Raw genomic sequence first — 12,915 nt, 5'->3', positions numbered from 1 at the left:
TATAAATTTGAAGTTATTTTGTGTTTAATGGTACAATTATAATAGGATCTACAATTTAAAAAATCAATGAAATATTTTAAAATCTAATTTATAACATGCAGGCAACAGTTTAAAAGACTTCAACAATTATGTTGGTTCAGATACCAAAACTGGGTAATTTCTTAAAATCATTTCATAACTTAAGTGAGCTCACAATTTAAGATATCAATGTTAACAGGGTGCAATGGCATATGCCTATGATCATAAGTGACTTGGGAGGCTGAGGCAGGAGGATTACAAGGCCAGCCTGGACAATTTAGTGAGACCCTGTATCAAAAATAAATAAAAAGGGCTGGGATATAGCTCAGGGATAGAATACCCTAGGTTCAATCCCCAGTACTGAAGGAAAGGGGAAAAAAAAGATAAAAATGTAATCAATATTAAAATGTTCCATTTAAGCAGATAAATGTTAAATTATGGAAAGGACATGGAAAAGAGTACTTTTTCTACACTGTTTAAATACAGTCCTTTATGATTCTAATGACAATTTTCCATAATAACTGAAAAAAAGAATCCAAAGAGTTAAAGTATTCATGGGAGACATACAAATGGAAAAATCACTTCTGTATAAGCTCAGTGTAATCATACAATCTGGGCTAGAGTTCTAAAAAGACAATTGAAGCCCCTTTTCCTTTAGCTGTAAACAACTTTCTGTATGCCTCTAATGTAATACCATATTTTGGGAGATTTCAAACATTCATAATCCACAGGAAAAATACTCAGCACTCCTACACATTTTTTTTTTAAAGCCCACAATAGTGCAGTCTTTTAGCTACAAAACTAGAAGCTCGCTATAAAACCAGTACTTTTCCACTAGAGTTGGTTGTGGGGCGGGGAAAGGGACTTTCAGCACTGCAAACGTTAGGGTCTAAAATAAGATCATTGCAAGGAGTTACTACAACACTCGCACTGCCAGCACTGTCATGGCAACAATGAACTAGCTAGGAGAATGCTCTTTTAACATTCAAAGCTAAACTTGGGTCTATTACTCATGGAAATATACCAAATTTTCTTTTAGGTAATGCATTAAAGAAATCATTTTACTTGGAGGCTTTCAATGGAAAGATAAGCCTTTTCTGCACCATAATTCCAAGATCACAGTCCACAGATGTCAGGCTCTCAGATGAAACTTATAATGACAATATAATGAAAATTATATATCACAGTGAAATATGAAGAATCAGTAGGGTTCAAAAGCAATTTCAAGATGGGTCAGCATTTAAAAAAGAATTTGATATGCAATTTAATGACATCTGAGAAAACAGTTTACTCTAGAAACAGCAAAGTTTTAAGTTTCACCTTCAATGTAAAATAAGTTGATATTTTCACTGTTAGGGATATTATATTAAGTTTTTATTCAGATAATATAGGATAATGGTGAAAAATGTAGACTCTTGAGTCTCATGGCTTGGGTTTGAAACCTGGCTACTATTCCAAGCTATGATATCTTGGGCAAGTTACTTATCTGTACCTTAAGTTTTATTAATGCATAAAGTGGGGATAATAATACCTATACTGTTATATTGTTGTTGTGAAGACTGAATAAATGAATATATAAAGAGGACTAAGAACAAGCTTTGTCATATAGAATGTCTGTTTTCCCTATATTCAAAAACATACAGACTGCTGTATGGCACGTTTCTACTGCTACCTCTGCCCCCAACCTCCTACCACCCCAACATTCATCCTGATTTGTAAGAGACATAAATGGAATAGACATGGGGGTTAGGAGGAGCTATATACTATTAAACAAATTCAAGAAATCAAACAAAATCTCTTCAAACTCTGGTATCTCTTCTGGAATATATTTTGGTAATGTAACCTTTGCAGTTACTTTATCTGAATTATATTAAACTCACTGGGCTGGCCTAATTATCTGGCAAGAGTGAAATAACTGTTTGGAAGAGTTTTTGTTCAATATGCCAGGCTTCCATTGGGGTAAGCAGTGTAGGAACACTGACAGGACAGTTCTAATGGACTTTCAAAGCAAGCAGTCTCTGTAGCAAAACTTTCTTGGAATAACTAGACATGAATAGACAAGGCATAGAGGATTCGGTTGTTTAATGACTACACTGGCATACAAGCCATCACTTGATTTCCTATATTATGCATCTCTAAAGATATTTGAAAATAAAATGTTTCAAAGTGGAATAATAGATTAACATAAGTTTCCAGAGAGTTAAAACAATATTTACTAAATCCATAATTATGGTTTCTAAAGGTAGCTACTTCCTCTAGATTAGGAAAACTGTAAGAAAGTGAAAATGTTTTCATTTTTCCCAGACTTGAAGGATCATAAGGGCATATTATGCCAGAGGGCTCAACTGCCCACCTTCTTACCCACAGGGTGGAGACAGAATAGAATACTAAGAATTACCATTCATTGAAAGCTTTCTGGGTTCTAGTAAACATTACACATTACCTCACCACTCTGTGAAGGAATTGAGGCTTAACCAGATTATGTAACTCAGAGTTTGTCAGAGCAGGACTTAAACCCAGGTTTAACTCTAGAGCCTAGGCTCTTGAGCATTATCCTCAAATGCTGTGCAGGTACTGAAACAAGCCTCACAATGTATACTTGATCACATTGTACCTGCCTGCCTGACTGCCGCCCCTTCTTGCTAGTACAATGATAGCATCACAGAATGATGCTGGACTCAATTGACAGGGCAGATCTGCCTTCAGTCCTGGTATAAATCTCTGGGCAAAGTCCAACACTTACTTTGGAGCAGTGACTGGTTACAAATACACTATGTCACAATCAAACATCATCATTAAACAGATAATGTATGAAAACTGAGTTTAACGTACAAAAGGCAATTAGGAGTGTTGATACACATGGATATAAAATGTGCAATGCATAAAAATCAATTACATAAAAATCGAGACTGTCCATTCCTAAAGGAATGCCAGTTCAGAGTCTGATTCATTAGCTGGAAGACACAGATCAAGTTCATCATTATCATTACAAATATTTTATTGAACAATAATTCTCAAAACTACCTTGTAAGGTTATTATTTTCCTCATTTTACAGATAAATAAGCAGAGGCTCAAAAAGCTCATCCATAATAAAATTTCTATAGTATATTGAAGTTTACAAAATGCTTTACCAATATTACCTCCTTTAATTTTTTCAATACATCACAAGGTAGATAATAAAATGCCAATTCTTAGATGAGAAACTAAGACTACAGAGGTTAACTCATTCATGAACACATAGCTGGTAAAGAAAACCCCAAATGATCTTTAAATCATTCTAAATATTTTTGAGAGCTGCTGAGACTTCATCATCTTCTTTTTTGCTTCTTCTTCTTCTTTTTTTATTTCCCCCTGATACTCATGATTGAACTGAGGGTTGATAAACCACTGAGCTACATTTCCAGTGCTTTTTATTTTATTTTGAGATAGGATCTCAGTATAGGCTGGCCTCAAGTTTGCAATCCTTCTACCTCAGCCCAACAAGTTGCAGAATTACAGGTGTGCATCTTCAAGCCCAGCGCTTCTTCAGTTTTTTTAAGTAGAGTCATTATTAAAATTAATGAAACTTATATCCTTTTCTTTCCCATGTCAAAAAATAGATAGGTATAGAATTTAGCATATAGTAAGTACACAATAAATAATAAATAAAATGAAATGAAGTAATTCATTGGTCTCACTAGTAAAATTTAGACTGGCTCAGTAAAATTTTCAATTATTTTTCATACTCACAACCTCCATCATCAACAAAACCCAAAGAAATACAGATTATATTTTAAAACTTATAGGTTATATAGGTTATATTTTTAAAACTGTCAATATAAGCATCAACTTGCTAGGTAAAAAATAGATACATCTTACTTTGATCACTATCAACAACTTTGAGATTTTATTTTGTGAGAAAAACCTGTCATTCAAATCACTGTTTAATTTTGAAAGGCTTCTCTTAAATGTCCTTCAGCACCATTGAACCACTCTACCACTATTTTGCAAGGCTAGATCTTTATCACATGATGGAAGAATTTCTTGCTGTGTTTAGGCTATGAATAGCATTTGAAAAATTACTCAGTTATAATTATAGACATCACACCTGCCAACTTGCTAGAAAATGAAATCATGTAAAATTTAAAGACAACTGTACAAAGCTTATCAAACAATGAAGAATCAAAACAGTAAATGCTCACTTTTAGTAAACTAAGACTTAAATAGATTTACTGAGTATTAAAATACATAGAATTAAGGGCTGGGGCAGTAGCTTAGTGGCAGAGTGCTTGCCTAGGGTGTGTGAGGCACTGGGTTTGATCCTCAGCAACACATAAAAATAAACAAATAAAATAAAGGCATTCTGTCTATCTATAATTACAAAAATATTTTTAAAAAATATATAGAATTAATGAATTATCCTAGCCTTTAGTTTTATATATATGTTTAGTTTTATATATATGTTTATCAGTTTGTCTATTGAAACAAGTTTAAATTGTTTAATAAACTAATTAGTTAAAACACTAAATGAACACTATTCATTAAATGAATATGTATATTTATTTAATGAATATATATGAAAGTTGATTTGGATAATATAACTCACAAAGGTCACATGATAAATTTTATTTCTCTTTAATATGGTTTAAAAGCTTAGGAAAGGTTGGGAATATAGATCAGTAGTAGGGGGCTCACCTTGCATGTTTGAGGCCCTGGATTTAATACTTAGTGCCCTCCCCCAAAAAGTATAGAAGGTTGTCTTAAGGCAATTTTATAATGTAAGTAATAATTTGTAAATCTAGAAGATCTTTCACTTCTTAATTGAACAATAGAGTAGTGTTTAAGTAAAATATAAAAATATAAATAAAGCTTAAAGTATCTAATTTTTCTCCAAAGTAATTCCATATTTCATCGCATTCTATCAAAATTTTCCATAGTTATATAAAAGACATTAAAGATTGAGAAAACAGATAATTCTTGTGTTGCCAAATTTATGATTTTTTTTCTTTAAAAGTGAAACTTTAAATCTATTTACTTGAAAAGTGTGCCACTAGTTGAGTCTACAAGTAATATATAGTCATTTAACAATAAAATGCCAACTGGGAAAATTCAATAAATGGTCCCAATAGTTGGCCTACAAAAACTACTAAAATATTGCCAATAAAAAAGCATTTTTACAAAAAAGCATCAAGTTGGGCATAGTGGTGCTTGCCTGTAATTCCAGTGACTGAGGAAGCTTAGGCAGGAAGAGGACAAGTTTGAGGCTGGCCTCAGCAATTTATCAAGGCCCTAAGCAACGGATATAGCTTAGTTGGGATATAGCTTAGTTGGGATATAGCTTAGTTGGCCTTGCATGCACAAGGCCCTGGTTTCAAAACCCCAGTACCACCAAAAAAAAGAGAAAAGAAAAAAAAAAAAATCTTGGACTGAGGCTGTAGCTCAGTGGTAGAGCACTTGCTTAGCTTGTGTGAGGCACTAGGTTTGATTATTATTTATAAATAAATGAATAAAATAAAGGTCCAGTGGTAACACTTACTTAGCTTGTGTGAGGTACTGGGTTTGATTATTATTTATAAATAAATGAATAAAATAAAGGTCCAGTGGTAAAGTGCCCCTGAGTGAAATCTCCTTCATGAAAAAAGATAAAAGTATCTTTTGCCAGGCATGGTGACACATGCCTATAATCCCAGTGAATGGGGAGGCTAAGGCAGGAGGATCTCAAGTTTGAAAACAGCCACAGCAATTTAGTGAGATTCTCAACAACTTAGCAAGACCCTGTGTCAAAATTTTAAAAATAAATAAATAAAAAGGACTGGGGATGTTCAGTGGTAGAATGCCCCTGAATTCAAAAAAATAAAAACAAATATCTTTTACAAGATACTTCTTTCTGTATACTAACTTTACCAGTAAAAGTTTCTTTTATAAACACTGGTTTGACTGGGTATAGTAACCAACAAAAACAAAGCCAACCATGAAATATATACTTATATTTCCAGTTCCCTGATGACTTTAGAAATAATCACCAAATATTCTGATGAATCCTCCCAATCTGATTTTCTGAGTATACTTGTCAGTATAATTAAAGCACTAGATAATTTCTTCAAGGTCAGTTAGTTTCTCTCACCTGATATACTAAATGAGACCTAGAAAAGTGAGGTCAAAGCAAATCCTATTTTCCATTGACTTCCATAAAAAATTTTTAGATATTTTACCATGGTGTGAAAAAACAAACTGAGAAATTCTGACAAAAGAAGCAATTAAAATTGATAGCAAGGCTTGCTTGGTGCTGATGTCCTTCCAACAGCATTTTCATCCTTTCATGTATCTTAAACAATGCTTTCCCCTACTTACCCAGCACCAACTCTGTCCTTCCATAAATTCTGAGATATTTCTCATATTGATGCTTTCTTTCAGTCCATGCTTTTCTACAACCTAAATGTTGTTTTTAAATATGAAAATTCTTTATGATTAATACAAAATCCTAAATAATGCCTGTCATCAAAATTTTAAGTGATTAAGAATCCTTTACTATATCCAAATTCTATCAGATAAAATTCCAACAAATCTGTAAGTTGATTGTGTGAATTATTAATTTATTACCCATTCAAATGGTAAGAAGATGTTTTACTAATTTCTTATGGCTTACCGAAAGGAAAATAAATATAACTCTAAAACAACCACATCTATTCATAATCCTTTTATTCTAAAAGGATTATGGGCAATAAGTGTTAAAGATGAGAAAATAAATTCTTATTAAGATAAACTATTATTTCAGAGGATCTTCAGTGGTATCATGAACAACCCATGACCTTAAAATGAAATTTAATACTCAAGTATTTAACATCTCATCTTTGAACAAAATACACCTCTAGTTTATACACAAAATAACCATGATAGAAAAATAACTTTAAAATTAAAAAAATTTCCATGTTAAAAGCACTAACAGGAATAAAATACATGAATCTTGAAAACTTAAAAAATACATATCCTTGGTTGTAGTGCCCACTTGTAATCCCAGCAATTCAAAAAGCTAAGGTAGGAGAATCGCAAGTTTGAAGCCAGCCTGAACAATTTAGGGAGACGGTGTTAAGTAAGAAATAAAAAGGACTAGGGATTAGCTCAGTGGTAGATCAACCTTGGGATCAGTCTCCCCATCTCCCACAGTTCTCCTTGTTAGTTTCAACCTTTCTGAAAGTTCATAACAAAGGAAGAAGACAGGATGCACTTAGGTATTATAAAGAGGCAACTGAAGGTAAATAGAACAGATACTATTCATCCTATCAGCCAGAAGACAAGGAGGAAAAAAAAATTCGTTCTGTATTTGCCCTCAAACCATTTAGAATTAAAAAAAAAAAAGAAGAAGAAGAAGAAGAAGCCCAGAAAACCTGAGAGTAAAATAGTATTTTCCTGAGTTCAAAACAAAGGCTTTCTGAAAAAAAGGGATGGAGTTCTTACTATATCAATAAAAGAAGAAAGGCCAGAAAATAGTGGATATGAAGAGGGAAGTTAGTGTAAATATTGAAAGAGGATTCTTGTATTTGCTATGATACCTAAGAGTCAGCAGTGTATGTTTGAGATGTACTACCTTAAACTTTTGGCTTTACTGGCTGGCAATAAAAAAGAAATCAAACTTAAACAATCATTAAAACAACTCTAAAAAAACAAGTCTGCTTCTAGAATGTTCACTAAATGAAAGCCTTCCTTACCTCACTTAACAAAGTAACTATTTTACTTAGTCCAAATTTTCTACCTTAAGCCAAATTGCTTTAAATGCTGGTATGAGAAAACTTAGTTTTTCCTCTTCATAGTACAAAAATAAAAATGATTAATGAAGAGTCTTGAAAATGTTATTTAGGATACTCCTCATATCTTTTGATAGATATATGCACTCACATTTTTCATCTTAATTTGATAAGCTTCATTGAGACTATGGTTCACACTGGGCACAGTGGCGCATGCATGTAATCCCAGTGACTTGTGAGGCTAAGCCAGGAGGAATGGAAGTTCAAAGCCAGTCTCAGCCATTTAGTGAGGCCCTAGCAATTTAGTAAGAGACTCTCAAAATAGAGCTGGGGAAGTGGATCAATGGCTAAGCAACCCTAGGTTCAATCCCAGGTACCTCCTTCCATCCCCCACTCCCACCCCCTGCAAAAAGACTATAGTTCACTAGTAGATTATATCAGTAAAGTGGGCTTGAGGTCAACACCTCTGTTTCTTTGTTTAGGGTATCAAGAGTATCAAAAAGACATCCCAGAATAAATATAGCATCCCATGGGAACAGAGGACTTTCCACAATAGAGGGTAACAAACTTACTGATCTTCTGGTTCAAGTACAGTGCCCGGTAGAGAATGGTTTTCAAAAATGTGTTAAGCAGATTTCAATATGCTGTTGATGTGAAATCAATAAATCAAGAACATGTTTTATAAACAGAAGATGTGGTCTCCCAATGTGCCAATTTTTTTTAAAAAACAGATCTAGACATTTGGAGTCGAATCCACCCTACCACAACCTTATCATTTCTCCCTCACCACTTATAATCCTTGCAGATGACCTAAAGCAATCACTTAAGGTCCTTCAAGAACAGCTGCAGGAATTGTATATGCACTTCAGTTTTTCTTGCTTTACTAATGAAAGTATTATGGAGTACTACATTTGAGTTACTATTTAATTTCCTATGTGAGATTGATGATAAGGTGGGAGCAGTGAGGCAGAGGGTAGACAGGCAAGTAGAAGCCAGAGGATGCTAATTATTATGTGACATTCATTAGATTCTCTTCTATTATAAAAGTTTTAGACAGGAAAGTAACATGGGCAGATTTTCATTTAGATAAATGGCTCTGCAGCTATGTGAAGGATAGAAAGGTGGAGAGTGGGTTAGGTTAAGTCTGGAGATGTGAGAGATAATAAAACTACAATAATGGTAGTAGGGACAGAAATCCACTGAGCCATTTCTACTCACATATCTCATAGGCAACTTAACCTCAACATGTTTAAAACAGAAGTCATTTTTCTCCTAAATGGACTTCCTGCCACTCTTCTATATCAGGAAATGATTATATTATTCACCAAGTAGTTCAAACTAGAGTGAATCTTGCTTTTATTTTCCTCTTCTAAATCCAGTTAAATACTATATCCTATGTACACTAACTCCTTGATTATCAGCCCAATATATTTCCTTTTCCACTTCTTTCACTACATCTAGTCTACCATCATTTTTGCCACAGATCAGTGGAACAACCTTCTAAGTGTTGTGGCACATCCACTCTTGACACTAGAAACCCATCTCCACCTTGCTTTCAGATTAATTTTTCTTACACATTATCAATCAGGTCACCACCTTGTTCAGAAGTCTTGAGTGGCTTCTCATTGTTTCCTGGATAAAGTCCACAATCCTTAACATGGCCTACAAGCTCTCTGTTATTTGGATCCTACCTAACAATAGCAAGAATACCTAACAATACTGAGTATTTCTTATGTATTAGGCATGGTGTTATGCTTTACAAGCATAATTCCTTTTTATTCTTACAGCAACACTGTAAGGAAAAACTAACATTTCCTCATTTTGCAGATTAGGAAACTGAGTCAAGGAGTGATTATGTAACACCCACATTGTACTGCTAATAAAGTACTGAAACCAGGTCTGACTCCAGAGCAAATGCTCTTAAATTTTCACACCCCCCTCAAACAGTCTACTTTGATCATACTGAATCACATTCTGTTCCTAGAATTCATTTGCTCTGAGGCCTTCAAATATATTATTAAGTCCTGATTCGCAGAAAAATCTGATTTATTTATTTAGTCTCTGCTTAAATGTCACTGTCTCAGGAAAGTCTTCCCTTACTATCTAAAATTAATGTTTTCATTTGACTACTTCTTTATGCCCTGTCTTGCCTCAGTAGAATGTCAAAATTGTTACCACTGGATTTCACTAAACATTTATTGCACGAACGCATGGATGGATGAATAACGTAGGGGTAGAAACTCCCTAAAATGGAAATTTCATCTACCTAGATTGATGAGAAACAGAAAGAAGGCAAATATAAATTTGTTCATCCACTGGGTATTTATTTAATAGCTTCCAGTTCCCAGCCAATACTCTTGAGAACTTACAGCCCTCCTGGGGGGAGACAAACACACAAACATGTCATTATAGTACAATATAAGTTCCTCTTAGAATAGTGACAGGAATAAAGTACAATAGATGCAGAAATGAAAAATAAGTGTTAAGTCTAGCTGGGCATAGGGTGTGTGCTTGTAATCCCAGTGACTACTACTACTGAGGCTGAGGTAGGAGTATCCCAAGTTCAAGGCCACCTCAGCAACATAGTAATACCCTGTCTCAAAATAAAAAAATGAAAAGGACTGGGGATCTAGCTCAGTGGTAGAGTACCCTTTAGTCCAACCTTTAGTAGCTCCTCAAATGTGTAAGTTTATGGGAAATCTTCACAGTAAAGAAAATTCTCAAATCCTTTTACAGGTGCAGTGAGTACTGAAATAAATTTCACATAGTCCATATATTTCATTTGTGAAAAGGGAGAGGAACATGCACTATGCTGGGGCACTTTACCTCTCAGTTCTCATGATAGCCCTATATTCTTATTCTCATTTAACAGATGTGAAAAATCCAAGTTAAAGAAGATCAAGTAACTTGCCCAAGGTTATGGCAATACATTAATAAAGGAGGAGAATTTGAGCCTAGGTGTGATTCAGGTGCCCATTTACTTACATTTATATTGCAATCCTTTGACACAGCACTCCCCAGAGCCTGCTTAATTTTATTTTCAATATAATTCTTAACAAAATTGGTTATCTAGTTTTTCACTATAATATAAAGAAGAGCAAGATGAAAGGACAGGAAGAGACCTAAGTGAAATATACAAACAGCAAGGGAAGGGACAGAAAACTATAAAAATCGGACACACACACACACACAAACATGGACGTGGATTACATAATCCTATACAATACATAATAGTACCTGATATGCATAGTGAGCCCCTATTTGAAAAGAACGGTTGTCATAGTGACTATAGTATAAGAGAGAAAAACTTTTTGTGCTCAAAAGAACAAACTTCAGGTACCAAGAAAATTATTTCTGGTAAAATTAAGTATAAAAAATTGTTTACAAAGTTATTTGTGAGAAGAAATATTCCAAGATCTTAGAGTCTTTATTTTATGGATATGAGTTTTCTGTTGCTTTAAACTCAGGCCAGTATAGAAAAATGATCAGGCTTAGCTTAATGTATATATGCAAGTAAACTACAAATTTAAAAAATTTCTCATTTATGACTTTGAACAACACCTGTGGACTAATTTATAGATTGACAAGTACATATAAAGTGTCACTGAAAATTATTTATCTGTAAATATTTCTCTAAAAACCTAATAAAACAGAATATATTGATTATATAAAAATGAGGGATTATAATATTTTTAATTTTGCTGCACTCACAATTTAAATAGGTATGCATATAAAAAGAAAAACTATTTAAGCAAACACAGAAAAGGTGGTTGAGTAATTTACCATCAAACTGTTTCTACTATATGCCTTCCCTGGGTTCAATTTTTCAACCTAAAGATATTTGCCTCTTTATAGCAATCTTTTATTGTTTTACATAGCCCCTCTTTAAAAAAAAAGTTGCTTTGCATTTGTTTGTTTGTTTGTTTTTTAGAACAAGAAAAAATTGTTCCGTCAATTATCTTGAACAAGCTGACTGGGAAACATTTAATATCCTTTATCATTTTAGAGGCTTTAAATCTTTAAATGAAAAACTTTCTTCGTACAACTCTTAACAATATGAAAAGCACACTGGCTACATTTAACACGAAAAGAAACATAAAGAAACGTCTTGCAATTAACTGTAACTTTCATGTTTTTTTTCCTAGAAGCAGTGCAGTTTTTGCCTAAAGCTCTGTAGAAAAAGAATACATGCTTACTTATATTTGGAAATCATTTTTAGTTTATCTTGTTTCACTGTGGCCGCAAATTGATTGTTTTACACAAGTCCCTAAAGTAGAGTTCAATTCATAGTTCCTAATAACCTAATATGTGAATCAAACACAATGTAATTGCCAAGTAAAATCTCATAGTAAAGCGATACTTATAATGCTCTCCCTTACCTGAACGCTCTTCAGAATAAACTCACTTTTCTCTCTTACATCTTTAAAAGGACACCTCTTAGAAAGCATAAGCAGATGAGCAAGTAGCTTATTCAACCCATCCAAAGAAACAGCATTTAGGAGCCCGGCTTCTGATGAACGATAAGGTGTCTCTTTCACGGAAAGAAGATATTCGGTTTTTCTCAAAATGATTTGCCTAATGTTTTCCAGTGCTGTCTCCCTAGTAGTTGAATCTCTACTGCACAGTCCATCCCATCTCACTTCATTCTCTCCTTCAGCCATGACAATCGGAGTTTTTCCTTTGCAGTCTTCAGTTACCTTTCAGCATGCCCCAAAAGCACTTTATATTTTTAAAGTGAGAGATGTAAGAATAAATTCAGGGAAATCGACCCGTCACGAAAACACGTCTGGGTGACATTTGGAAGTAGAAGTGTCTTTTTAAGTTGGTGCGGTCAATCTATTTACAAGACCGATCACCCTTTCCTTCCACCAAAAAGGGCGGTCTTCTGCTCAGAGATTGAAAAAAAAAAAAAACTTGGAAAGTTGCAATCTTACAGCTCTGGCTTGCAGGACCGGGATTCTCGAATAAGTGTTCTCTGTCTCGCGGAGTCAGCGGATATCCTCACGTTGTAGAGCTGTCAAATCCGTGCTCTGCCCAAAAAGGCTGGTAACAGTTGAACACTCTCCAGCCATTCGTGTTTTTTTGTCTGTGCAGCCACCGGTTTCCCCCAGCGTTCCCACCACGCCCCTCCTCCGACACAAGTCCCCGCCCTCCTCAGCTCTTCCAGCGCCCCAG

General features: G+C 34.3%; 1 protein-coding gene across 3 annotated transcripts in view; it reads right to left on the bottom strand.

Annotated features, from left to right (window-relative positions):
- The window catches only part of Sesn1 (sestrin 1), a 104,666-nt gene that overhangs the window by 91,209 nt on the left and 542 nt on the right, over positions 1–12,915 (bottom strand). For 2 of the 3 annotated variants that reach the window (XM_005330151.5, XM_078019524.1), the window contains exon 1: positions 12,120–12,831. The exons of the other annotated variant lie outside the window; for it this stretch is intronic. In XM_005330151.5, coding sequence (XP_005330208.1) covers positions 12,120–12,401 — 282 coding nt within the window. In that variant the 5' untranslated portion in view covers positions 12,402–12,831. Of the gene's footprint in view, positions 1–12,119; positions 12,832–12,915 lie in introns of those variants that run through there. 3 annotated transcript variants of the gene reach the window in all.

Source organism: Ictidomys tridecemlineatus, chromosome 8, assembly GCF_052094955.1.
Source record: "Ictidomys tridecemlineatus isolate mIctTri1 chromosome 8, mIctTri1.hap1, whole genome shotgun sequence".
NCBI lineage: Eukaryota > Metazoa > Chordata > Mammalia > Rodentia > Sciuridae > Ictidomys > Ictidomys tridecemlineatus.
Note: the sequence above shows the minus strand (reverse complement) of the source record. Positions and strands in the feature narration are given on the sequence as shown.